We start from the raw sequence: 26,835 nt of genomic DNA on the forward strand, positions 1-26,835 counted from the left end.
ATGATCATAAATTAAATTTCAGCAGATGCTATCAAGCTGATAGCGGATCACAGAAATATCTTACCAACGCAAATCTTCAGTTTGAATAGAAATGGAACATGGCATGGACAAGTACTAACCATTACAAATGCAGCAGTTCAGAATAACCTTTATACAAGATCATACAGATCATTAATTAACCATCATACAGAGCTCCAGCCAAAGCTAATGCTACCTTAAGTAACTGGAAAAGTTACAGAACACTTCTACAGTACCATTAGCAAGGATACAGGAACATGCATTTCTTGCATCCTTCAGTGTCAACCAAGCTGGAAGTCTACAACAACACAGGGCCCAAGTCCAACAATGAACAGTTTCCGCAAATTAGCTGTATTCAATGCAAATGATTATAGGGATTTGCCTGCCCAAAGGACTCTGTACAACTGGCGCATCACTGCTTAAACTGCACATACAAAATGAAGGGAAAAATAAGTTAAAACGGTAAAGATCTTGGTCAAGTTAAAACAGCATAGGCTACAGCCAAGAAGTCGCTTTGGAGCCCTTCTTTTTTTAAAAGAAATATATTGAGATTCTGAAAAGTTTCAAAAAAAATCCAAAAAAAATCCCTACATGTTGACAATGATGTACCCTACGGTCGTGCAAAATCTCAACGCGAAGTAGTTTGTATTCCAGTCTACACAAATATTGACCCACTACCCTGCCCTCAAAATATGATGAATCCTTAGGTCCACAGTTAAAATATAGTTTCCCTGTACCATCTTAAGTTACTGCACCATGGTAATTCAAAGGTACGCATGTTTAAGAGCATGCCGTTTACTCTTGATCCTAGTCCTATCATTCCTGTAGCTTTCACAGTGTTAATCTAAAGGTCAATGCATGTACTAGTTCTTCTTCTGTTTGGAAGTACTACCAAGCCCACCTAACGACTAATGGTGTACTGGGCCCCCATACAACTACAATCTTCTTCCTGAGCTTTACATGAAACACAGGCAGAGTGCGGTGACTAAAAGGTACCATGGTACAAGTGAAGTGTAACTACTCACTCTTGTGTCTCTACAGATAATTTCCTACATTGACTATCTATTGATGCAATAACTTTGACACTGCATGTACTGAAGAAATATTTATGTTCAGTGGGCCAGGCTCTGGTACAGATTTGAAGTTAGATGAGGGAGGTGAGGTAATATTTCAGTTTGGAAGTTGCCATTTTTACCACAACCCCAGTCAATCAAATCCAAGCAAAGACCGGGAAATTACATGGAGAATGCGGAAAAATATCTATTTGTGAATTTACCTAAAAATTGTTAAATCTATGTCTGCTTACGAAATTACCTCAGGCAGTACGATCAAAATCTGATTAATCACTTCCAAAATCTTCATAACTAACACCCTCAGATATGGAATTTAGCCGTCTATTTCCTAATTCTGACAGTAGCAAGAGAACCATTAGCTAGATCAAACAATGCATCAAGGCATGGTGTTGTAAGTTTAAGTTAACATTATCTTGTCATGCTTGGCTTGTTTAGGATGGGCGATCATGAAAAGGAGAAATATGGAGGGAAGGAAGATGTTTAACCTGTGTGTTCTCCGGGAGTAGACTCTGAGAAGTTACTCTCGGAAGGAATGAAAGGGGATCTGCCATAATTCTCTAATATTTCTGCAGAGAAACCAAATAAAAATATTAAAAGTTATACAATAACGGTATTAAAACAGCAATACTTAAGAAAAGAAATGGTGAAAAAAAACGTCTATTAAATCAAACAAAAGTACCTGTACTATGACTGAAATCCTCTGTTAAATCTGAAAAACTAAAATTGCGAGGAATCTGGCCCAAAAAACCATATGATGATGTATCCATGTCCGGAATCGGTTGCCCATTCAGTTCAGAGCTGCTAAAAGATCCACCCGAGGCATCCCCCATTGATTGGCAAGGCTCCAGGAAAGCGCTATCGTTGCAGAATGCAAATTCTGGATTGCTCGAGAAGCTAGACTCTGCCTTTATTGTTGTACCATTGCTTCCGTTGAACTGCCCAACAGTCGAACTATGTGCTGATAGTAGACTAGCTGAAGCATCCATACCACTAGGAAAACCATGGACAACTTTACCAGCATAGATAAATTGGTCAGTAGCTGGAGCGTCATTTATCATACCACCAGAATTTCCATTCAGTAGGAAGCTATCCGACATTGCAGTGCTAGTACTGTCAGCTAGAAAACACGTGTTTGTGTTCACTGAGACAGTAAAAAAAATTGTATATTAGAACATAATAAAAATAGGATTATGACTTAGTTGAACTTACAGGTTGGCTAATAAATTCAAAACAAAGAATCAGGACTTGAAAAACTAAAAATAGTAGATCTTGATCTGTAATGAATGAATAAAAAGAATCTTTTACCAAACTTTCATTGGAGAAATAAAAAGAATCGTTTACCAAACTATCATTTGGAGAAATAAAAAGAATCTTTTACCAAACTATCAATGGAGAAATAAATAAAAAAATCTTTACCGAACTATCATTGGAGATGAGATAACTATGTTCATGCAAATGAAACTGCATTGCCTTAGTATTCGCAACACGTTACATATTAATCTAACTGAACTGGCACTGAAAATTTTAGGAGATACCTTTCTTAGACTGCAAGTTACTAGCACAGCTGTGACAGGAAAAAAAACTTACTTGTGCTTGAGTCAGAGCCATTAGGAGCAGTAGGGGTCATTAAAGCCACTCCAGAAGATTGTTCTTTACTCATAAGACGATGCTGATCCTCAAGGAGCTTGTTGAACACCATTATTTGATTCTTAAGCATCAACCTCACATAATATGCCTTAAAAAACTCATGGTTCTCTTCTTCAAGTTTCTGCCAGACTGGAGAAAAGAACAATGACAAAGAGAGTGATCATCCATGTATTCACCAGTAAAAACGCCAAATCAAGATTCAATTCTGTGATGGAATCCTTAATGTTCTCCAGAATTCTGATAGAAAGACAAATATTCCTCTCATATGTTAATTGATGGGATTCATTCATCCTGTTAAATTGTGAATGAAATAGCATTTAAATTCAAACAAGCGGCCTGTTTAGGTTCAATGTGCAGTGTGAAATTTATGTTGGCATGTGCTATTCTCATATATGCTCTGTCATTAATTTTAGATCACTGAGAAAGAGCCTCAAAGAGCGATCGTACTGTATAGAAAATGCATATTTGTTCAAGTTACTATCATTTATTGATTGTTAAATGCAGGGGCGGACCTAGGTGCAGCTTAATGGGGACATAGGCCCCCACTCAAAAACTTTGAAATCCCTTAGTGTTTGTACATACTTTGAAGAGAAATTACTTAAATTCTGCAAATTCATAGAAGAAGTGCCCCACTCAAATAACTAGTACGTAGCACGTGCTTTGCACGTTACCAGATAAAATTGGGGAGTGCCAACTTTTTTTGAATGTTACATATTATGAAGTAAAACTCTAGTTGCACAAGACTTTAAAGACAAAGGACTCTACAAAATAATATACCTTTTTACATTACCAAATAATATACTTGAGTTGTCATGTTATATATTTAATTGAATTTATGAGCTATTTCTAAATTTTAAGATGAAACATATTATCACTGTTTTTTCCATAAAGTTAACATGTAAGACGTGACATGCTAGGATGTATAGAATTTCTGCAAAAAAATGCATCTTTTTAGGTCATACTGTATCAGATTATACACAACATAAATTATGTATGGATAGTTCAGTATCATTATGAGTTTTTATGATCACATTTCATAAAAATGTAAAGAGTAGGTTTATATACAGAAGACTATGTATGAAAATTTAACCGGTGAATTATCTTTCATGGGTTTTATATCAGACATGCTAAGTTTTCAATCATTACTAAAATGCGAGCAAACAAAAAAAAATCTGCAGCGGTGAATGTTCTGATGATTGTGAAGTTCAAGTAAATTTTGAAGTATTTTAATTATGCGCATTCAGACCTACCAGAGCAGGCAGCAGCAACATAGTTTACTTTTTCTTCTACGGCAATGGACAAGATGCTCTATATCAATCACCACGGTACCACACCATTCCCACTACCCCTAGGCGTACGTACATGCTTCTAGAAAAAATCATCTAGCTTCTACTCTACTCTGGTTCACCTTTCACATAACTATGGTCCAGCGCAGCAACGAGACTTGCTGCGCAGGGGGCGAATCCCATGCGTGTCAGCCGTTGGATTATCATCCTTTATGATTGATGAACAGTACATGCAGGCCCAGTATGGCATATCAACGGCTGAGAATCACTATAGGGTTATTTTGGCGGGAAACATAAGACAGAGATGGCAAATCCAAATTCAGAACTGCTACACTATTGTAGTAGAGATATGCCCCTAGTCAGGATTTTTTCTGGGTCCGCCCTGGTTGAATGCATCATAGTTGAAGGAAATTTTATAAATCATGAAGACGTTGCATTCTGCAATAACATCAACAAGAACAAAGAGCTAGTGATTTTCATTTTATTACAAGATATGAACATAGTAAAAACAGGGAAAAAATAACCAGTAGAGACCATCATGGCAACAAGGCAAGGACTGCAAAACAAATACAATCATACATACAACACTCAAATAAAATAAAATATTATTCTTTAAATCTTAAGAGCCATATCCATATATGCAATGTGAATGGGTAAAGGAGCATCTAAGATTTAATTGCGATGCATTGCCTATAATGAAACCTCATCAAACTAAAACAAGCAAATGTGCAAAATAAGAAAAGAACGAAACTTATATGTGTACAAGAGTATTACCAAGCTCGGTAAAGCTAGGCTCTATTTTTGCCTGGAAGGATAGAGTTTGAACCACTTCTTTCTGGTTCATATAAAGCTGAAGACAACGTTCGATGAGATTCTGGACCTGTAAAACAGTGTTTGCATGAGAACTTATTGCTCCAAGGAGAAAATATGCAGGTTCTTTCAAGCATGCACATACGAAATAATAAAGAATCTAAACACGATGCACAGAAATTCCAGTCACAAGTTTCTATAAACATAACGAGGCAAGCTACATGGTATATGAAAATGGTAGTAACTAAATGTGAGCATAACCACAAGGTAGGCCAGATGACAGGGAACACATGTTGCCATTATGTGTACAATGGAGAGTAAAAAAGGGAAAGGGACAACTGGGGAGATTGTGTAGTCAATGCAAAGTACTAGGGTCTTGAAAAGTTATACTATCTTGCTTCAAGCTTGATAATATCCTTTCAGGGAAACAGTACTATGTACATAGTGATCGTGTGAACACATACTCTACAAATTCTGAGGAAAACTGCAAGTGTCCCACTGACGAGTATGATTAGGACTTGAGAAAAAAGAATCTGCACATGCACAAAATTGACAGATTGTAGGTGACGGCCACTTGAATATCACGTTAGTAAGAAATTTCCTAGTTTGCATTTCAGTTAAGCATGGCGGGCGATACATGTTTCCCCTCTCATACACGGTCCCGGGTTGCAAGCCCTAGCGGCAAGCACAAATTTGTCAGCCATCTCCTCTTTGTACCCATTTCCCCCCTCCATCCTTCCTTCCATTCCGCCACATAGCCATTCAATTCCATTCCCGAGGGCCAAAACGAATCAAAATCACACACGAGAAAGGGAAACAAAACTACAAGGAAAAGCAGTTCTACTCAGCCTGCCCTGCAAGTGCCGCACAACCCCAGAAAACATCTAAAGGTAGAAACAAATTGAATAAAAAAACAGAGCTTCTTCTGATTCGAGGAGTAAATAGAATCATGCGAGGAGGAAAGCAAAGGTCAGGATCATGGGGCGCGGCGGGTTTGCTCACGAGCTGTATGTCCTGGCGGGACACCTTGCGCACGTCGTCTTCCTCTCCCCCGGACATCTCCAGCCCTAGCCTCTCCCCTTTCCTGCGACGGCAAACCAAGCAACGATTAGCCAACAAATTAACCATCCGCCAGGCCAAAACTGATCCCAGCAAGAAGCAAATAAGCACAGAAAGGCTGCAAGAACGAATAATTCGATCCCGTCCGTCCGTCCGACCGGGCGGGGGGAAGAAATCGAGCACCGCCGCCTCACGCTCCCTCACCTCGGTTCGATTGCAGCAGGAGACAGCACGCGGGGGAGCCGAGGAGGAAGGAGGCTCGCGTATGATCGGATCACGGTGGTGAGGGCGACGGCAGAAGCTAGAGTCGGACGGCGCGGCGCAGGCAGCAGAGAACAAAAGAGGGGACTTTGTCCTGGCTTGGCTTTGCTTTGCTTTGTTTGTTGCGGCTAGTTAATCCGTTGGGATTATCGATGCTGCGTTATCCGGTTTTGTTTATTAAAAAGATGGTGGGCGGGTAGTGGCCACTTGGCTCCGGTCTGGTCAGCTCGGATGGTTAGGGGAGGGACCACTGTCCACTCCATGGAATAATGCATTATGTTTAGTTTATGATTGATTTGATTGGTAGATAAGAAGATTTATTTGGATTAGGTTGGATTGGATAGGATTGATCAGTTGATTTAATAGAAAGGGTTTTTTTATTACATGCATGATTCACCATAACATTAAGGTGGTTTGTAGATTGTTGATATCGTGCTTTCCGCACGATTGATTTAATAGAAACGTTAGTGTTATGTTGTCATGCAAAATAAACTTTGTTAAGGATCCAGTTTCGTAAATTAAAGATATTTGACTTTCAAAGACAAATCTAAAATTTTGAATAATTTAAAAAAGAACTACTCCCTCTATACCTAAATAATTTTCGCAGATCTAACGAATCTGGCCACGTTTTACCCTAAATTTTAATAAGTTTGAAACAAGTATTTAGGATTGGAGCGAGTAAAACTTCCACTAAGTTGGAACAGGGTGAGTACATCAAATTCAATTGATCAATTGTGTGCCGTTACGCTTGCTAGGTCACGGAGATGGTGCCATGTCATCTCACGTGTGATCGGTAGACCAACACATCTCCAAGGTGTTCCTCATATACATATGTAATGCTCTCTAAAACCTTTCCGGCAACTTAACTCACTATATATGTCACTCCCCTAAACTTAAATCCCAATAATTTGAAGGATTAGAGAGGTGTGCACCTAGTCCTTCCTCGACCCAAACGAACTTCCAAAAACAATTGAGTTGCTATTTCTCACATATCCTTCTATATACATAACCTACATTTTCCCAGCATCTGAAACTAGTATTTCTAAGGCATGCATTTGAAGAGCAATCTTCAAAATTCAAAGCACGTATGTATGAATTCAACCAAATTGGACAACATAGAAGAACATATAAATAGGCATATGATGGATCCTATTTAAAGCGACTCTTGTGTTTTTGGAAAAGACCCGCGCAGTTGTGATCTTTCCTATCAAATTCTCTCTCGTTGGATATTGTTTCTAGGGCCACAATATCTCGGATGCATACCTTAAAATAAAATATACTCCTACAAAAGGATTCAAGTAAAACATGATGGAAAAGTAGATAAAACATTATATACACTTACGAGAGCAACTATGATCCGATTCTTGAACATTGCTAGGTAGCTCACTTTTATCCTTCAAAGTGTACGTACGTGGAGCTAGCTAGAGCGGCGACCACGAGCTTTATCTTGGTCATCGGCGAGACACACGGGCACCACGTGCAGCCGAGTCATGGCGTCGACCTCGCGATGGCTTTGGCAATCGATCTTCACCAGGTAGACCCAGAAGGCCGTCGCCACGGATCCCATGACGACTATGACGGACCCGATGGCAACGGAGGTGGTGTGGGACATCGTAGGAACGCCGTCGGGGTCCAGCCGCGCCGGCACCACCATGGTCACGACTCCGCCGGCGACCACGCCGACCGTGAAGGCGCCGAGGAAGCACAGGATGGCGACGTCGACCCATGTCAACGGCACTCGCTCCGGGTGCTCGTTGTAGATGCTGATCGGGCCCCGCTCCGGCTGCGCCTCCACGTCGCCGCCGCCGTCCATTACGTTGGCGTGATCCATCGGGTTATCTTCTTCTACACGTGCGCCGAGAGTACTTGTCTCTGGAGAACAGACTCGTACTCCCTATGGAATCCAAGATGTACTGGATCCAACAACACACCCATAGATCCATATATATGAAACGTACGAGCGCACAACACGATTATTAGCCTAATGGACGACGCCTGGATTCTCAACACCTGATGCAAGTTTCCACTAGAATTACCAACACCACAACTGAATAGTGCTTATTCACTGATTGATGGCAAGAGCTGAAAGCATATGAAGGATCAACACGGATTCAACAGAAATGTTCTGCATAACAAATGGAGTAATCTGTGCTAAAATTGATGCATAGGTCAATCACCGCACAGTCACACGCTCAGCTCAACGAGTAAAATTTACATGACTCGGTACCAAAAAAAACAGTGCCAACCGTTGTTTAACCTACAATACAACATTGCATCTATATTTCGTTCCCCTATATGACCAGTTTCTTCAATACCAACTGCACATCAACCAACCCTAGTATCAGCCTCGGTAGCATGCCTAATTCAGCATCCAGAGCTGAGAGTAGCTTGCACATCTTGATGAAAAAAAGACTTCACACAAAATGGCGATAATTTTACAGGTGTAGACCAGATCGATGCAAAAAACAGCGCCATCGCAAATGTGCGGCGTCGGAGGCTCAATTCACAGTTGGTTCCATATCCATGCAGAGATGAACCAGTTTCTGCTGGTACTGCCCGAACACCTCACTGACCGCGATCAGGTCCTCCTCGTTCACATTCTTGGAAGGAAACCGGAGCTTCTGTGTCCTCTCTGCTGCTGAACCTGACGTCTCATCGGCAGGCTCAGACTCTGCGGTGATTTGTGAATAGATCTCATGGCAAGCAAGCAAGAACAGCGCAGCAGTGTCTGGTCTCTGGTTCTTGCGGAGTGTTTCTAAAGCCTCAGGCAGTGCTCCAGCAGCAACATATAGTATTAGAGCCCTAGTAAAGAAACAAGTAAACAAACATATTGATACCAAACAGGGATATTAAGCAATCAGCTAATGTGTAGTGCAGGATCAGTTACCTCCACATATTATGTTCACCACGGAGAACATAACCAGCCCACCTCTGTAGTACCCTGCATGGGTCAGGCAAGGAGTTACCTTTAGCGCGTTAAGAAAATGAAACAGGCAAACTTTAATGCTTCTAACTAACAGCTTCAAGCATGAGAGAACAAGCTGACATTTTAGCTAGTACTCCCTCCATTCCATATTAGTTGTCGCTGATTTAGATGTCATTTTGTATATAGATACATCCGAATCTGCAACAACTAATATGGAACAGAAGGAGTACCTAAGAAATGCATTTCTGCCAATTTATCTGCTGTTCGAACACTGGACATGATCAGATGACTAACTCAAACTAAATTACTACCACCCTCCTCCGTTCTTAGCCCCTACCATGGGCGAATGGGCCAGGCTGTCATGTGATTGTGTGTATCGAGATAAAACAATTTAAGAAAATTGAAGTACATTAGGAAAGTGAAAAGGAAACCAAGTAATTTGAACTTTTGAAGTACCTTGCATAATCAGATCCATGCAAATGTGTTGCAGCCAAAGTTGCAGCATCAGTCCAGCACCCAGCATCTTGAAGCTGAGCCATATTTAGGTGAATTTTCATTATGCACAAATCAGAATTAGAAAATTAAAACATCACATTAATAACAGGAACACTCGAACTAATTGCCCGTCACAGCTTGGAATACAAGGAGGGTACTGATAATAAAAGTCTTTGTAAACATTGTAATATTTCAGTAATCCCAACACTGTCTGGATAAACAGCATTGTGATTGCACAACCAAAATATATAATTGACAAATATATAGCAGCTGAGATGTTCAAACCTGAGAGCATGCTTCTTGATATTTCCCCACAGCACACAGAAGATGTGTGCCAGATAGTGATTTGTCTGTTCTAACCATATTGGCTGCAACAACCTGCAAAATATCATAATAACTTTATTACGGACCCCTCTTTGAACAAATAACCATTGCCCATATGGTTTTTATCAAGAAAATTTTTAACTTAAGCAGAGGACAAACTGACACAAAACATGAAATCTCGCATCTTCTAGATTACTGTGATGTTGGACAATGCCATAGAACATTTAGATACTTGTTCCACATTTAAGAATGCCATAGAATACTTTTGAACATTGAGATGCTTGTTCCACATTCATTTAAATTGATGTCTTTGCTGCAAGTATAGCCTACTCCCTCCAGTCCAAAAGTAATGCTGTTTTTTATTTGTACGATGTGATCTTCAATTTAAACCTTTGACTGTTAATTTGCTTTCTTATATAGTTATAGAAGTTTACGGTGGAAACACTACAAAGGTATGTTTGATTACATATTTCAATCTACTAACTTCTTGTGGCCAGGAGAACATGTAAATTCAAACTATACCGATCCTCAAAATTGAAAACTTGAATCCACCTGCATATAAAAGCAATATTCCTACTTTTGCTCAATTAAAACCACGCAAATAGTTTCGTTTCCCATCAATCTTTCGTACCCTTTGAGTTAGAGTTGGTATACTGTTGCACTGTGTGCCATATTCTAAACAAGCTACGTTCCTAGTGAAGAAAAGAACATAGTTATCTGGCTGTTCACCTTCACTGCAAGTTCATGTAAAGATTGTGACACTGCAGATGACAATACAACCGCTCGTAATGCATTAGGGTAAAAATTTGATCCTTCAGGAGGCGTTGAAAGTAGCAAGGACACCGCAGCCTCCAAATTTCCAAGAGAGACAAGCCTGAGTTGACAGATTGGGTAGCACACATGGCACAAACAATTAGCCAGATGTGTGTTTAATTTCATCCAGTACAAGTTTAGATAATTGATTCTTACTCATGAATACGCTTTTGCAAAGCATCTTCACCATCAAGCTTGTCATGCCAAGGTATCCTCTCATTTGCATTGAACCACAGTTGATCTTGCTTAAATGCCATTGTACATAATTGCCCGTAATTCTGCACAACGGATATCTCACCAAAGTCAAATATATCTAGGGAAGCTGGAAATGACTGCACATCAGATTCAAATATTACCTCGGTGTCTTTTGCTACATTTCCGGCTGTAGATCTCTCTCTTGAAGTTATCCTATTTAATGTGGAGGTTTGTTCAGAACCAGTATGTACACTTGATTCTAAGCCTTTCTCAGTGGATTTACTTCTTGACTTATCCAGGAAATGGTGAAGGGCTTTAGGAAGCTGTAACCAGAAAAGTGATTCTTGGGCATCACCAAAAATCGCAGCAGCAAATGCAAACCTTGCATAAGTTCCCTTGTTTACTATAGCTGAATATAATTTGGCTCTTCCGTCATCAAGGATGCAACCTTCTCAACAATAAAAGGATATCTCTTTATCATTTATGCTAAATCATCTGCTAAAAATGAGAGATTATTTACCTACCCTCTTTTCTGTATGGCTCCAACACTTTAAGCAGCAATTCAGGCACTACAGAATCACCAATAGGGGGAAGTGCTGTCTCAATCATGCAAGTACGAAGATCTCCGAAGGTTGCCGGTGCTGCCTTAAAGCTATTACTGCCGACTTTATCAGTATTATTGCATTCAAACCAAGAAGGCTTCACACCAAGTTGCAATATCATACGCAAAGCCTGAGACAAAAAAAAATGATAAATGTTTGTGGTAATATTGCAATTTAATCTTTTAGAAGGTAGAGTGCCATGCATAAAATATCCATTCAGGGAGACTGGTTTTACTATCACTAGTTGTATAGGACTTGGTTCTTTCTGAATGGACTGTAAGCAAATCTTCAAGCAGCGTTTTAACAGAATGTACAGTGCAAGTGCCTCGAGAGGTGCTTCGCAAAATAAACACAACATTGGTGCTTAATTTAAAAGATGAGTTCTTGATTAGGCACCAGTGCTTAGGAGGTGCTTATGCAATTAACTGGTACTAATTAAATATAGAATAAATCATCTGAGCACCTAAAAAATGAGCTCGCACTGGAATAGATCAAATTTAAATAGGTGGTTAGTGATGTGGCAATATTCTCTCTTTTCAAGCACTCACAGATAAGCACATCGCATTGTATATTACCTAAGCACATGAAGACAAAATGACAAATGCAGATTCTTAGCAAGTTAATCATAAGAAGTATATACTATATAGTAAAATAAACATACAGTTGAGTTCATACATGATCATATTGAAAGATGACTACAATATTATATCCACCTTACCAAAGCATGCGATGTCGGGAAAAGTATTGGCAAGCATAATGGCATTGGCCTAAACCTCTCTTTTGTAATCAGTGGCTTAGAACCAGAGTTGAGCTTGGTATCCCTGGTGGATGAAGAACAGAAGTTACAAAATAATTTACATCTATTTTACCAAAATAGGTAACTGAGTCATCAACCACATCAAAACAAGCATCATGTAACAAAATTAAATAAGATCTTGAGCATCGGAGAGGTAGTTCGACAGTATTTTCAAGTTACAGAAAAACTAAATTAGAGAACAAGCATTGCCATAACCAGCTATCCGTTTCTGTTCACTTTCATCAGACACCAAAAACATATTTACTGATTAAAAATAGAAGGCGGGGGAAAAGGATAGACCGAGTGGATAAATATAACTAATAGACAAGAGAAACAAAATTGCTACACTTTCATGCTGACAGTGTCTTGAATAATAGAGACTTAGTATGGCTAGGAAGAGGCTACTCTGAAATCAAATGGTGCAAGTGCAGCCGAGTAGTGTCATGTGCTATACTTGGTCTGAGACTGGGGATAGGGCACTCTACCTCATCTAGCCGCAGGCAGGGCCTAATACCGGGCATGATTAGAAAGGCTCTGAGGCTTTAGTTTGTGTCTTTTGACTACTTCGATGTTTAATTAATAATGTGTAAATTGTGTTTCTTTTATAGGGAAGGCTTCGACTTGACCACTAAGAATAGAGTCACCACTTTCCTACCAGCCCATGTTTCTATCTTCCTATTTAAACTAATATATTTCCTACCTAATCATATATCCTTCCTAACATAATAGCATATGCCTCCGTGGATTATCTGCCCATAATAAGTAGTGCTTAAGGGCTAGTCCAAATTCTGAACAAACTGCCATTTAGCTACTCCTTCCATTTCACTATATCTTTGATCTTTCACTGGCCTTGGGAAACTCTGTTTGAATATACCTGTCCAGTGAGAGAATCAGAAGTGTAGTTACTCCAACGAACTCACTTTGTATCCTTGTTCAACTGCTTCGTGAATGGCCGATTAGTTGCAATGTCTTATTAGGGTTATCTTCTATAAAATTCTTCTTAGATTAAATGATTCATTGATCTGTCTGCGTAGTAGGCTCAGGAGCATTATTCTTGCCTTTTCATGTTCAATGGCTGGTTTCAAATTAGGTTGGGTTCAGTTTAGCTCAATGCGAGAATGACCAGAGGGTCAGATGGTTAGCTCGAGTTGGTGGCTACCCCGCAACCCGGGTTTGAATCTCCTCGGACGCGGATTTGCAGCTCATTGAGCTTCTTCTATAAGAATAAGCCCTGGGTGCTAGTGCCCATGGGTCTCTTTTTTTTTTTTTAGCTCAATGCGCTTGTTCTTAGGTTTTTTACAAATTCTTCCTTTTAATCCGCATTGATGTTGGCAATTTCTCGGTGTTTAACTGCTACGTGCTAATTGAGAGAATTATACACAATGAGATAATTATATAATATATTATGTAATAGCAAGTTATTACATTAGAATACCATGTTAATAAGTTACTGATGAAATTCATGAGCATGCTACAGAAAGCGTTAGATAAATTAACAAGGTATCTTGACCATTCATGAAGAGGGTCAATAAAAACTATCGATGTGCATAACATCGGTTGCACTCTATGTCCTAATCATAATTGATTCATTTATACAGAGTAGTAAAATTTTCACACAATAATACATCTAAACCTCATAAATAGTCATAATGGGTTCATTTATAGAGATCTCAAAAATAAATAGAACAATTGTAAAATATACAGATAAAAAAATCAGTGTGCATAATTAAAATGACATACATGTTAACCTCAATTAGCCGGAAGCTACTATCAGCTCCAGCGATGCATAATACAAGCGGTTCATCCTTCCTTGTTCGGGTTGATAACCAATCAAGCTCCAAGACGAGTGTGCCAGGAGATTGAGGATGAAGAATCGCATTTGCCAAGGGATCTGCACTATCCTAAAACACAGTTCCAGAACTCAGTGGTACCCTACTATTTTGAACTTGTTCCATCATGAGACAATTTGCAAATATGCTAATTAATATAAGGATTAGTTGTATACTGGAGACGGACAGTAATACATGCATGATTTACAAGGAGGATGAAAGAAGCAAGTCTACACAATAAAACGACATTTTCCCTATTCCAGTGAAATAAGAGCTTGTTACAAATATTCTTAACATTGAAAAATTGCACAAAGTGAAGGTGCATCATGAAACCATGCATTTGCACGTTGCACTCCAGTAACAAGTATCATATGCTGCAGGTAACAAGTCTTGAACTAGACAATGATATGTTAGGCGGTTAGCAAATGCTTGTTTGTACTTACCAGGTCAAATATAGAGAATGTATTATCGTAGAAGAGCACAGCAATGCGTCCTCTACTTCGATCACCATGAACAACAGGAGAAAACTTTATCCTCCTAATGCCTTCCCTGTGAGTGCTAAAAGAAGAAGAAAGGCCTGTTGTAACATCCCACCATCGAATGTTGCCTGATCTATCCCCCATAACCTAACATTTTTAAAAAATGGTAGCTTTAGGTCATGATATCCCAGGATAATTTGCCTCACAGATAAGAAACTATCTGTGAGGCATTAGGAAGGCGATAAGCCACAATGTACATACAACATGGGGAAGGCGATAAGCCATAGCAGTAACCAGGCCATCTGAAGACGCAAATGATGACGAGGGCCATTTTGGCCTGAAAAAAAATGAAACCCCGCACTTAGTAAGGATCTTACATATGATGGCCTTGCAAAATGGTGATAATAATGGTTAAACATTAAATAAATAGCAGCTCCCATACAAGAACCAACTACATGAACAAATATATGTGCCATTAATGGGAGGAAGGGCAAAGGTTTACTTTGAACTCATTCTAGGCCAGTTAAAATTCATAAGATGTCAACTCTGGTAAATAAACCTGATACAACAATCATTAGCTTCAATTATTGACAGATTAATCGAATATCATGGCATGCTTATTACTACAAGATACAAACTAGAGGTGGGAACTGTGCGACATAATATCATTTGTAACCAATACACTACAAAAAAGAGTGTTGTCTTCTGCTCCCGATACATGAAAAAGTAGGAAGTGCAATGGATCAGACAATTGCCAAGAAAATAACTCGGGTTAAATAGTAGAGGTCACAGAAAGAATTGAAGGATAACATATTTGTTTTACTGGCTTATCAAATATTGTGATGCTCTAGCGATATTGAGTGCAGGACTAGAGAAAAACAAATAAGGAACATAGATTTTTACAATATATCTACTCTAATGATCTGATCAAAGGTGGATGTGAGACTCTTTCATGCTGAAAGATATAAAGGCAGTAATTCAAGTACCTGAAATCTCGTATTCTCCGTCCATGCACTTCGAACACACCAAGGGCACCATTGACTAATGCAAAAGCAAAACTTTCAGCGGTTTCATCGGAACTCTCGGTGGCAGTAACCTCTGCAGATAAGAAGAATAAATCCTATCATCGTATCAACTTACAGTTGATTTGGCAAAAATGTAGCCAGAGAAGAGTATAAAACTCAAATTGATAGTGTTTGAATCAAGTATGCAACCTATTGAGATTTCATAGAATATGACTTTGCTAGTGAGTTAAAAGTGCACCTCCTGACCGTTCCTTGGAGGTAGACGATTGCTTCGATGCTGCATTCTGACTCGGTCGAGGCGCAGCTGGCAGTGTCCATTCTAACACCGTAAAAGGAAGAGCCAATGATCTAAGCTACAAACAGCGAAAAGAAAATTACAAATATCATGCTTCCAGAACTTCTATGACATGAAAGAACTGACTCAGACATGATAGAGCATAAGGCACGGGGTCAATTCAGGAATATTGACAATCATTGGAATGCTCTTTAAGTTAGACAGTAACTGAATGGAATATTTATCCAACATAACCTACGGAAATTTTGATCTTGAAGTGCAAATTTAGCACAAACTGGTTTCTACTTACTAAGCCTACATTGTAATTCTATGCTTAGTTTCAGGATCTGTTACTCGAAATAGTTTTTTCCTTAGCATTTAGTACAAGATTTTAATTTGTTTAGCATCATGGATACAATTTTTAGGATAATGTTCCTGATACATTGTTCCAAATTATTTTCCGACAGTCCTCCCACAATTTTGTCAAAGTCACTGCTTTGGTAATTGGATCTTTATTCAGATGACTATACAAAGTAAACAGCAATCCCCAATACAAGAGCAGGTTCCCTTCAGAGCTACCAAAGATAAATGATTCAATTGAAGAAAAGTACAAATGCCTGCAGCCTTGACTTCTGACATGAATTTTGGTTTGTCAAAATTACCCAATGCCCCCACACCAACTGTGTCCCTTTTTGTAATTGAGTGCTAAGAGTACGAAAAACAATACTCCCCCCAACCCATAATAAGTGACGTGGTTTTAGTTCAAATTTGACTAAAATTGAACTAAAACCACAACACACATTATGGATCAGAGGGCGTAGTTAATATACCTACCCAGAAGCATAATAGCTCAGCAGTAGGATAACGTAGAATGGATGCTATTTCACTCCGATAAACATCATCCTGTCTAGCAGAGTTTGTTCATAAAAAATATATAGGTAATTTTCATGCACAGTGCGACACCGAGTTACTTAAAAAGATGTGCCTAAATTCATTTGTGCAATATTCGAAATATGAAAGTCAACATTACACCGCACAAGGATTAATGGTGAACTAAGTTAACCTTTAAGTACTAGACTAGATGAGAACAAACAATTGATTTACAGATTGCATAAATCAGTAAGTGAGGGCAGAAGGATAAGTACCATCATGGGGTTCTTCGTCATAGCCCACACTTCAACAGGAGCATCACGAAAAAGAATCAGAAGGTACCTGGGAAAAAATATCATGTTTGAAAAATCATATATTGAGGTCGAGGAGTCATGGAAAATATTGTGACAATGAACATGTCAAGATTATGTGTATTGAATTGTAAGGGAATAAGTAGAGGTTGACATAGGTCAAAAAGACGAAATCAACCTTCCAGATGAAGAAGCCCTCAACGCTCTTATAGGTGCACGTTCAGGCTTTTGAAGAACACGGAATGGGCGATTCAGCCCACTTCTCAGGCATGTAATAACAAGCTTATTATTGTATCCCCCAGTTTTATCACTAACCTGTACCAGTCAAACCAGTGAGGAAATTAACTATCATTACTGTTGGTAAGAACCTGACTGGCAAAGTATAGATAAGCACTTAATTACCATTCACAAATTCTCAATACACTAGACATATATAGATCAGAAGAATATGGAGCACCTGATTGTATGAGAACGAAACAATACGAGAGTTTCCAAGCCATCTTAATCCTCTGACTGTGCTGCTATGAACAGCGAAGCTGACAGAAACTGCATTAGCTAATACGTCAACAACTTCAATAGTCCCACTCTGAGTTCCTAGACCAACAAGTGGTACTGCTGGAGCCGGATTGTTTCCACCACCTTCAGATAAAGATATTTTCTGATGTTATATAGAAGTGTGAAAATTTAAAACCTGAATATAATCTAAGACAAAATAGCTAGTAGTATAATGACCATCAGGGACATACGGGCTACTGTGGCAAGTAAAGAAGGGGATGGCACAGCTAGAGTAGTCACGGTAGATGACAAAAGATGAAGCTGGCCCATCAAATTAATCTGCATAGTAAAATAAACATGAGAAAACACGAAAGTGAATAAATAGTGAACCATATTTTAAGGGATATGGACCAAAATTTAGATGACTGAACAGGTACAACCTAATCCTAGAGATTTAGAAAGTTCAAGTTATGTATAGCAGCTCAAGGAATTCACATTATACTGATGATGGTCAATGAGACAGAGAGGTTTATAACACAACCTTTACTGTAAAATCAACTCCCTTGGAGCGCGGTTTGGAAATTCCAGCATCACTATGGTTCGATGTACCTGGTTCCTTCCCGACATTAGTGACAGAAACAGAATCATCAGTTGATTTAACAGTTGGGACAGCTATAGGATTTCGACTGTATTGACTATACTGATTCGCACCTAGATTAATTTTCTTGGAATCTGCTGACTTGTCATCAAAAGTCAAATGCCATGACCAGATCTTGCCATCTTCAGATATTGAGGTTATATATGACATGGCCCCTTGATACACGTTCTTGTCCGAATTTGTATCAGAGATGACAGAGTGTGAAGATTGCGTTTGTGCCAAATCCTGAGATAGTTTGTCAATGTTGCGGAAAATAGACTCTGACTGCCAGACTGTAGTAGCAAGAACGGCTGGGGGAGGAACAACGGTACCAATTGAAGGCATGAGCTCTTCCACTGCTTGCAACAAATGCACTTGTTCACCCCTACAATCAAAAAGGAAAGGAGAACATACTTAATATATTACAATACAGCACTGCTTGGTTGCCATTCATTACTGAACTTACATAGTATATTGATGTATGAAATTGATAGGCATGTATGGCAACAAACTAAGAATAGGTTGCAAGGAGGCATACAATGAAATGTTGGCACAGTGACATTTCCAAAAAGGTGGGGGTTGTAACTTGTAACTTTACATACAGTAGTATCTTATTGCCGCATTTCTAACTGTTTTTCTCTCTTTCTTGGATAACTAGGCTGTTGGTTGCAGTTTCCTACAGCTGTACTCAACCATGTAGTATAAAAAATGCCCGCTATCACATTTGTCTAGTGAACTTAGGTTTCAGAGTTTTGGCCATTCAGTCAATTAAGGTCTTATTCTTCAATTATTATGATTGTAAAATATGAGCAATATGTGGAAACTCACTCCTTGCGCTTCCAGATGCTGAGCTTGCCATCAGCGTGCGTGCAATAGAGCAGATCGAGATCTGGATCAGCCATAACATCGGAGAACTTGCCAAACCCCCTGGGCAAGGACGCAACGGAGAGCGCAGTGCTGTAGTTGAGATCAAAGACGACGAGCTCCCGCGGGTAGGTGGCATAGAGGATGTGTCTCCACTGCGGCGAGAAGCAGAGCCTAGCTGAAAAGAGCGGGAACGCCGCGAGCGCCGGTGCCGGCGCGGGCGCGGCCATCTCCTTCTCCAGCCTCTGCAGCTCCGCCACGTCCCCCGCGCCGCACACAATCCGGTGCTCCTTGAGCGAGATGTCGGAGTCGTAGCGCGGGACGGCGGAGAGGAGGAATCCCCGGAGGCCGAGCGCGCAGAGGTGGCGGTCGTCGAAGGGGTCGCGGCGGATGCAGGAGAGGTACTCGGGCGAGGCGTCGAACATCCAGAGCACGCGCGGGTTGGCGGTGGTCTCCCAGATGCAGAGCAGGGAGGGCCCGTGGATGGAGGCGAGGAGCCAGCCGGAGGCGTGGTGGATCCAGCAGAGGTCCTGCACGCCGCCGCTGGTGCCCGGGGCGACGCTGCGGGACTCGTCGAGGGTTAGCAGGTGCAGCACGGCGCGCGCGCGCGCGTCCCAGACGGCGATGCGGCCGTGGCGGTCGCCGGCGGCGAGGCGGAGCGGGCGGTGGTCGTCGGCGTCGTCGTCGGCGAGGCCGGCGGCGAGGGAGCCCGCGGGCGCCCAGCGGACGGCGGTGACGAAGGAGGCGAGCGAGGAGGCCGGGGAGGCGGGCATGGGGAGGACGCAGAGGAGCTGCATGGAGCGCGGGTCGGAGACGACGACGCTGCTGCCGGCGCCGTGCGCGAGGAGGCCCGAGGTGCTGAGGTCGATGCAGCCGCCGTTGCTGCGGCTCGCGGGGCCCGGGAGCATCGTCGACGTGGTGTTGCCGCCGCCGGCGCCGGCGGCATTGCCGCGCGATCGCGCCGACGGGGAGGCGGGCGGCGCGGCCATCATCGCGCGCGTGGTTGGTTGGAGGGAGGCTCGCTCGCTCCTCTCAGATCTCGCGACGGAGCAGCATTTGAGATTGAGATTTGAGAATTGATTGAGGAAGGTCGATCTGCGCCTGCGTGCGACCGGAAGGGAAGACTGGTGGCGGCCTGTCTGTGTCAAAGGGTGGAGGAGATCTGGTCCGTCGCAACTAATAAATCACCACGCGTGCTTTCAGAGTAACAAGATGCACATGTCAAACTTATAAAATTTGACAAATTTTATAGTCCCTCCGTCCCTGTTTATAAGATATGCGTGTATTCCTATATAGTAAATTTAACTGACACAATTAAAAAATATTATTAGAAAGTTTAGATATTTTTCTTTTTAATGATATAAATTTTATGTTATATAATTTATATTATGTTGGTCAAAATGATGATCTAGGGATATGCGTAAGCTCTATCAACCAGGACAAAGGGAGTAAAAAAGATATGCCATTAAAGAAATTTTAATTTATATTTAGAAGGGGGTAGTATCATATACTTTGCTACTTTTTTCTACAAATCTAGTCAAATTTGAAAAGGTTTAACTTGGGTCAAAAGATAGAAGAATAGTTATTCATGGTCGGATGAAGTAACTAAAGAGATAGCGGAGATGGATGGTGCATTGTCCGCAAGTTAGTTACTCAATAAGGTTAGCCGTCGTGCCTATCTAAGGTCAATTCTTTTTCGGCATGATTTTTTTAGAAACAGATACAAAAACTTCGCCTCATCTATTAATTAAGAAGAGAGTGTTCAGTTTTTATGAGAAAACCGAACGAAAATCTACAACAACATGACTAAATGCACAAAACAAAGCCTAACAAAGACCGGAAACAATTGGGTCACACCCACATTACCAACACAAGGGACCACAGGTCAACACGAACGAACTCCAAACACGAGACTCGAATACCACACCGATAAAGACACTCGTCAATCAACTGCAGATCTAAGGTGGCGAGAAAATCGCAAGCCTCTCTTGCAACGACAACGCCGGACACCATTGCCAACAACCCCGACTTACCAACTCCATCGCCAAAAGAAACTTCATGCATGTCAGACTCAAGCGAGAGAGCAACAACATCATCAATAACACCACTCTTCTCGAAGCCAAGTCCCTGACTTGGCGGAGAAGCCGCGGCCGAGATCTTTGCGATGTTGCGGGCTACAGTGATGGTAGATCCGCCCTTGTGGGTAGGTTCCATCAGGTAGAGGATATTTGAGTTTCAAATAGCTATTTTTAGTTTGTGTACACAATATCACATCATATGCATCCATCTATATACTATCTATTCTGTCTATATTAAGAAACACGGATCATTAAATTTGTCTTCATTCTTTGCGATGTATAATTTTCCTACATATGTATCACCATGATCTTAAACTTTTTCACGTTAAAATAGAGGAGCAACAACAGCGGCTCGTTCTCTAGTCTTTTGGCGGTATATGGATCTCGATGTAACTTTTATTATGTTTGTTGTAATTTATAATTTTGGCTAACCATTATAATAGATCAGATCATTTTCGCAAAAACAAATACGCGCGATTGCCAGCTTTTTTGGGAACATGGTGGCAGATTGAACCATGTGTGCCAAATACGCCTATTTTCCATCTAAAAATAAGGGATACGCGTTTTGCCTTGCCAGTATTAGTACTTGCTACTCCCTCCATTCGTGTTTAATTGATGCTGTACATTCAGACATCGATTAAAGAAGAACAGAGCTATAGCAACATTCAATATTTTAGCTACTCCTGCGGCCCTGCCATCCCAGCGTAGCTCCCCCACTTAATTACATCCAGTGTGAAAACTGAGCAGAGCTTCCACAGTTCTTCTCCCCACTGACCACAGTCGACCCGACCTCCTCCTACCCGTGGTCGGCGGCTCCGGCGGCATCCTGCGGCGAGGTACTTCCCTCCGCCCTCCCTGCATTCTTCTCCCGCTCCCTCTCTCCTCGCTGCACATCCGGTCCCTCTTTTCGCTGCAGGAACAGCGCGCGCCCCCTCCAGCCCGGCGACCGACGGCGAGCCGAGGCGGCGGCTGCCAGGTGCCAGCGAGGTTAGTCCTACATCATCTCGCGGTTCTTCCCTTTGACTTGCCCTTTTAGATCTTAGGTTTTGGCTGTACGAACTCCAGTTTGGGAGCTATGGGGGTTCGAGGAGAGGCATAATGGACGAAATTGTGTACGGATCAGTCAATTATTGCTACCATCAAGCCATTTCTGCCATCTTTCTTTGAGAGAAATTTAAGCTAGTGGTATCACGCATCACATGAGTTGCTTTTCAGACCCACTGTGGCCAGCTTCCCTAGAGCGTGTATCATACCCAGCTTCGAGGCACACCACGCACAGCTAACAGCTTCATATAACAGACATGCTTTCAGGTTTGAGCTTGAGTCGCTAATCCACCATCTGGCTACATATTCAAAACCTACACCGACATTCAATCTGCCCAAAAATCAAGGTCGCTGCTCTCCATATTTTGGTGGCAACAGCATAGTCAAAAACAAATGATGGTATATATGTTCAACCATATCACGGGATGAGTTCTAGCCTTGTTTGAGTAATTGGTTGATTTATTCCACCTGCTAGGCTGTCATGGTATTCCCTGCCAGTGATTTTCGATGTTACATGCTAGGTGGGCGGTTGCTGGAGTCTTACGCTTAGTCAGTCTATGTGACCTCCTTTCGTAGCATTGAATTTAAGTTGATCCTTTGGTCGAATAGCTTTCTATCGAGCTAACCAGCAGTCAGAGTGGCCAATATTATATCAATACTAACATTTCTTGTTCACTGCTGTTGCAGGTTTGAATTGATCATTATGGTGAAGAAAACTGCAAAGAAAAGCTATGGTGGTGTGGCTGCATGCACCTCAAGTTCTGAACTTGCAGAAAATAGGCCAAGGCAGAATTTCCATTTAGGAGATATAACATGGGTTAAGCATGATGGCGCCTCATGGTGGCCAGCACAGGTTCCAAGCATTTTGTGTTCAACTACCAAAATACCTTCGTTGCTGCGGGGCAACAATCTAGATTACCCAAACATGTTGAACCAGTTTGGTGCCGCGCTTGATGCCACACCCACAGTTTTTGGGCCTTTGGGCAGATTTAATTCTTTGAATTTCAAGTTAGTGAGTGAAAAGGACATCTATCGGGGTCTCCACATAGCCACAATGATTTTGCCAAAAAGGAAACTTGCCACAAGTACCCCGCAAAATATAATATCCCACAAGTAGAGGGGAGAGGAAGGTGAACAAACCACCGCACATATTAACATATTTATAGTGGCGAAGATGTATAGAGTATGGTTCTACAATGCAATTGTGGATGCCAGTGAATATGCTTGGTGCATTGGACATCAGCATAAAATTGAACGCTGGATGCATAGTTGCATCTGTAGTAGAACAATCATATTGATCATGTATGAGTAAGTTTAAAAGTTTGGTCGAGTACCAATGCCACGACCTTTTTACTTGTATGACGCAAAGACAAAAACATTTCAGACTTTTGACAATTGTTACTTGTTCTTGATCCTAGCTTCCCATCCATATATTTAGACTCAGTTTCTATTTCTGAATTCAAGGTCATTGATGAAGCATATGTCAGTAGCAAGCCCAAGAAGAAGACCAGCTTTGATGCCCTGGTTCGACTGTATGGCACATGCCAATAGTAAGGGGTCCTATTAACATGTTAAACCTTTCTTTTCTTCCTAGTGGTGGTCTTTATGATAAAGGTTAATTGTTCTCATTATCTCATTTTTCAGCTTGTATGTTGACCCTTGGAAGTCTAACATGGAATTCGAAATGGTATGCACGCCTTCAATCCCATAACTCAATAACTGACAGAACTGCATTAACAAAACTTAAATCAGCTGAAATACGGAAATCAGCTTCAAGCATTATGGCCTTTTTTTGGTTTAGTTCGGCTTTTAACTTCAGAACTATAACTAAAAAAGCTGAATTGACGCACACATATTCACGGAATTTTTATATAAATTATATAAATATAGCATACGTCGTTAATGAAATTCTCACGGTTGTTTGAATTGTAACATGCTATGTTAACTAAAAGAATGTACTAATAGCACGACTCACATATGCTTTAGGGGATTGTGCAGGTAAAGCATGCATTTTATTCATTATTGTTTCATAACTAACAAACCAACTTGGCTGATTGAATTAATCATTTTTAGGTTGATTAATTGTCTTATGATATCTCTACAAAACTGGCCATATCAATTGTATAGTCATCCTGTGTCATTTATGTGCTACTGGTAGTAACTTTTATAAATGGTTATGTTATATAAACTGCTTTTCTCTTTTACCATCCAAGAGAATTAGTTTCTATGTGTTCCCACTCATGAATGATATCTCCCCCTGATCTTTTTGAATATCAAATATACAAAACTGGCCATATCAATTGTATAGTCATCCTGTGTCATTTATGTGCTACTGTAACTTTTATAAATGGTTATGTTATATAAACTGCTTTTCTCTTTTAGCATCCAAGAGAATTAGTTTCTATGTGTTCCCACTCATGAATGATATCTCCCCCTGATCTTTTTGAATATCAAATATTTCTCATATGAGCTCATTGTATGCAGATCCTGAAGGAAGAAAATAAGACGGCCATGGAAGCATTCCATGAGGTGCTTCAGAAGGTAGGGCAATCACCTTTGCATTGAACATGTTATGAGTCACAATTTGGTAGAGGTTGTTGAGATCCACATTTTATCTGACAAATGCAGGAACTATCTCATTTTAAGCCGCCCAGTGATCATGACGAGGAAGCTGTCACCACAAAAGGTGAATTGCTGTTTTTTGCCTGGCGAATCTAATATGCACAAAAACTTGTTCTGTGTATTGAACATAGTGGTCCTTGAGGAAAATATATAATCACTCATTCTATCCCTATTTATCAGTTATTTTTGTTAGCAGTTCTGGTCGTGAAATTCTTCACAATGGTGCGATTAGATGACATGTTCTAGGAGCAGTATCAGTGTCAGTATTGCTAAATTTTCACTTGTGCTGTTTTGTTTCCCTGAATCAAGTATTAATTCGCCTTGTCATCAACATAACACGTATATCTTGCTTTAATTGATACTCGACTTATCTATTTTTTTAATATTAAATGACCTGATCATATTGGCCACAGCCAAGACGTCTGCTAAGAAAGTCAGAAAGCGGGAAGGCTTAAAGCATCAATATAGTGCAGAGCAGGACCAAGAAGTTTGGGGCAATGCAAAAGCTGGAGTTGCTGTTCAGGAAGGAAGAAAGCAGAAAGGTGCGAGACAAGCAAGTCGTCTTGATAAAGGCCATGCCATAGACAAAGCTCTGAGTGAAGATTCTGCTGAAGATTTAAGAGATAAGGCATACAAGCAAGCTTCTATTGCGCGAGATAGAAAGGGCCGAACATCGGTGGTCAGAGAGGAAGGATCCAGGCGATCAGGCCGTACCAATGTGATGGAATATCTGGAAGCATCTGACGACAGCACATCAGAACTCCATGATACAAGTGCCAGTGAAAATGCAACCGAAGCAGGAGACATAACATCAGCGAACCGAAGTTGGCGCAAATATGGTTCATCAACGGTGGATGGAACTCACAGTGAGATTAAAGCTATGGTTAGGGATATACTGCTGGGGGACATTATAGCCAGGCAGCATGCTGCTGAAATGGCATATGTGGATGAAGTGATCTTTGGAATCTGCGCTGCTACCGAGAAAATCGTGGTTCATGGTGCTACCACCGCTGATACCGAGGGTGGAGGGAGTATCAAGCGAGCTGCCGGCGGACTGGAGGCTGATTCAAGCAATGCTACAAAGAAACCTAGGAAGGGGGAAGTGATAGATCTGGAGAATGGGGACTGTCAAAACACGAAGCGTAACAATTCCTCAAAGAGAAATGATTCCAACTCTCCTCATGTAAGTAGACTCTCCATACTTGTGAATATGATGTTGCATTTCATAACCTAATTTGATCAACTCCAACAGAGCACGGGTGCAGCAGTGGAGGGGTCGGAGCAACGTAACACACGCGCCAAATCAAGATTATGCAGAGCATAGGTCTGGTTGCTCCACTCACCGAGAAGGGATTTGTTGCCGCCACCACCTATTAATAATTCCAAGTTCCCATGCTACTGGTTCTGCATGATAACCTGTAGTTATGGTGCCGGATTTAATCAGTTTTCTGGCAATAAGTTAGATCTCATGGAAAAAATCGTTTTGTCGTCCATGCGCTTCATTTCTCTTCAGATTTCTTCAATGAACCTGGAAAGGATTCAAAGCGTCATGAATTCCTGCTGAAATTGTTGTAAAGCATTCAGAGTCATATCTGTCTGGTCATGTATGTACTTCAACAATTCAATAAAGTCATAACATCTGGAAAGCATGGATTATTCCCCGTGGTAGCCAGGTTGTTTTGAGATGCAAAACTCAATGGTTTTTCCATAAAAACTTACACAAGTAAGTATCAACCTAATATGTACATGAGAAAATTTCATTTCAATGTTGAAACCGGGTGCATGTGCACCCGGGTCATCTGGATATTTCCCATTTTACTACATATTGTTTGGTAACTTTTTGCAGACTATCAGTGTTCACATGCACAAAACGTGTCCATGAAAGTCTTTGTGTGCATTATGTGTTGCGGACTGAACCAAGATGTTCGAAATGTGTCCATAGAAGTCTTGTTGTTTCTATTAGAGTAAAATACACCACAAGATGTTCGAAATGTGTCCATAG

General features: G+C 40.9%; 3 protein-coding genes across 4 annotated transcripts; 1 reads left to right on the forward strand and 2 right to left on the reverse strand.

Annotated features, from left to right (window-relative positions):
* Window positions 1-56: 56 nt before the first annotated feature.
* Window positions 57-6,275, reverse strand: LOC124691335. Of its 2 annotated transcripts, XM_047224616.1 has the most exons (8): window positions 6,098-6,273; window positions 5,837-5,918; window positions 4,799-4,904; window positions 2,679-2,867; window positions 1,771-2,232; window positions 1,577-1,657; window positions 1,333-1,425; window positions 57-442 (listed from the first exon to the last, which is right to left on the reverse strand). In XM_047224616.1, exons 2-7 carry the CDS (start codon window positions 5,891-5,893, stop codon window positions 1,358-1,360), a joined length of 963 nt encoding a protein of 320 aa, XP_047080572.1. In that variant the 5' UTR covers window positions 5,894-5,918; window positions 6,098-6,273; the 3' UTR covers window positions 57-442; window positions 1,333-1,357. The 2 variants fall into 2 exon arrangements, with proteins under 2 accessions (XP_047080572.1, XP_047080573.1); XM_047224617.1 differs by lacking the exon at window positions 1,333-1,425 and having other exon boundaries at window positions 6,098-6,275.
* Window positions 6,276-8,247: 1,972 nt separating this feature from the next.
* On the reverse strand, window positions 8,248-20,096 carry LOC124691336 (WD repeat-containing protein 11-like). The gene is made up of 21 exons (XM_047224619.1): window positions 19,054-20,096; window positions 18,300-18,610; window positions 18,130-18,197; window positions 17,840-17,927; window positions 17,551-17,732; window positions 17,272-17,408; window positions 17,058-17,124; window positions 15,877-15,991; window positions 15,600-15,711; window positions 14,875-14,950; window positions 14,578-14,760; window positions 14,046-14,206; window positions 12,228-12,330; window positions 11,432-11,639; window positions 11,069-11,355; window positions 10,869-10,990; window positions 10,629-10,773; window positions 9,861-9,953; window positions 9,537-9,610; window positions 9,042-9,095; window positions 8,248-8,956 (listed from the first exon to the last, which is right to left on the reverse strand). The coding sequence occupies exons 1-21, from the start codon at window positions 20,079-20,081 to the stop codon at window positions 8,653-8,655; spliced, it is 3,918 nt and encodes a 1,305-aa protein (XP_047080575.1). The 5' UTR covers window positions 20,082-20,096; the 3' UTR covers window positions 8,248-8,652.
* A 1,832-nt stretch (window positions 20,097-21,928) lies between these two features.
* Window positions 21,929-26,525, forward strand: LOC124686012. Its single transcript, XM_047220023.1, has 8 exons — window positions 21,929-22,154; window positions 22,899-23,064; window positions 23,676-23,761; window positions 23,856-23,898; window positions 24,696-24,752; window positions 24,840-24,897; window positions 25,247-26,016; window positions 26,086-26,525. The coding sequence occupies exons 2-8, from the start codon at window positions 22,915-22,917 to the stop codon at window positions 26,155-26,157; spliced, it is 1,236 nt and encodes a 411-aa protein (XP_047075979.1). The 5' UTR covers window positions 21,929-22,154; window positions 22,899-22,914; the 3' UTR covers window positions 26,158-26,525.
* Window positions 26,526-26,835: the final 310 nt, after the last annotated feature.

This window comes from Lolium rigidum, chromosome 2 (genome assembly GCF_022539505.1).
Source record: "Lolium rigidum isolate FL_2022 chromosome 2, APGP_CSIRO_Lrig_0.1, whole genome shotgun sequence".
Lineage (NCBI taxonomy): Eukaryota > Viridiplantae > Streptophyta > Magnoliopsida > Poales > Poaceae > Lolium > Lolium rigidum.

Bases quoted from the DNA above. Each gene is read 5' to 3' on its own strand.
- LOC124691335 (XM_047224616.1), bottom strand. From the start codon at position 5,893: ATGTCCGGGGGAGAGGAAGACGACGTGCGCAAGGTGTCCCGCCAGGAC. The intron at 4,905-5,836 runs GTGAGCAAACCC...ACTGTTTTACAG, and splicing joins CCCGCCAGGACATACAGCTC to GTCCAGAATCTCATCGAACG. The intron at 2,868-4,798 runs GTAATACTCTTG...TCTTTTCTCCAG, and splicing joins GCCTAGCTTTACCGAGCTTG to TCTGGCAGAAACTTGAAGAA.
- LOC124691336 (XM_047224619.1), bottom strand. From the start codon at position 20,081: ATGATGGCCGCGCCGCCCGCCTCCCCGTCGGCGCGATCGCGCGGCAAT. The intron at 17,928-18,129 runs GTTGTGTTATAA...TTTACTATGCAG, and splicing joins GAGTTGATTTTACAGTAAAG to ATTAATTTGATGGGCCAGCT. The intron at 9,954-10,628 runs GTGAACAGCCAG...GATATTTTGCAG, and splicing joins TACATGAACTTGCAGTGAAG to GTTGTTGCAGCCAATATGGT.
- LOC124686012 (XM_047220023.1), top strand. From the start codon at position 22,915: ATGGTGAAGAAAACTGCAAAGAAAAGCTATGGTGGTGTGGCTGCATGC. The intron at 23,762-23,855 runs GTAAGGGGTCCT...CTCATTTTTCAG, and splicing joins CTGTATGGCACATGCCAATA to CTTGTATGTTGACCCTTGGA. The intron at 23,899-24,695 runs GTATGCACGCCT...CATTGTATGCAG, and splicing joins CTAACATGGAATTCGAAATG to ATCCTGAAGGAAGAAAATAA.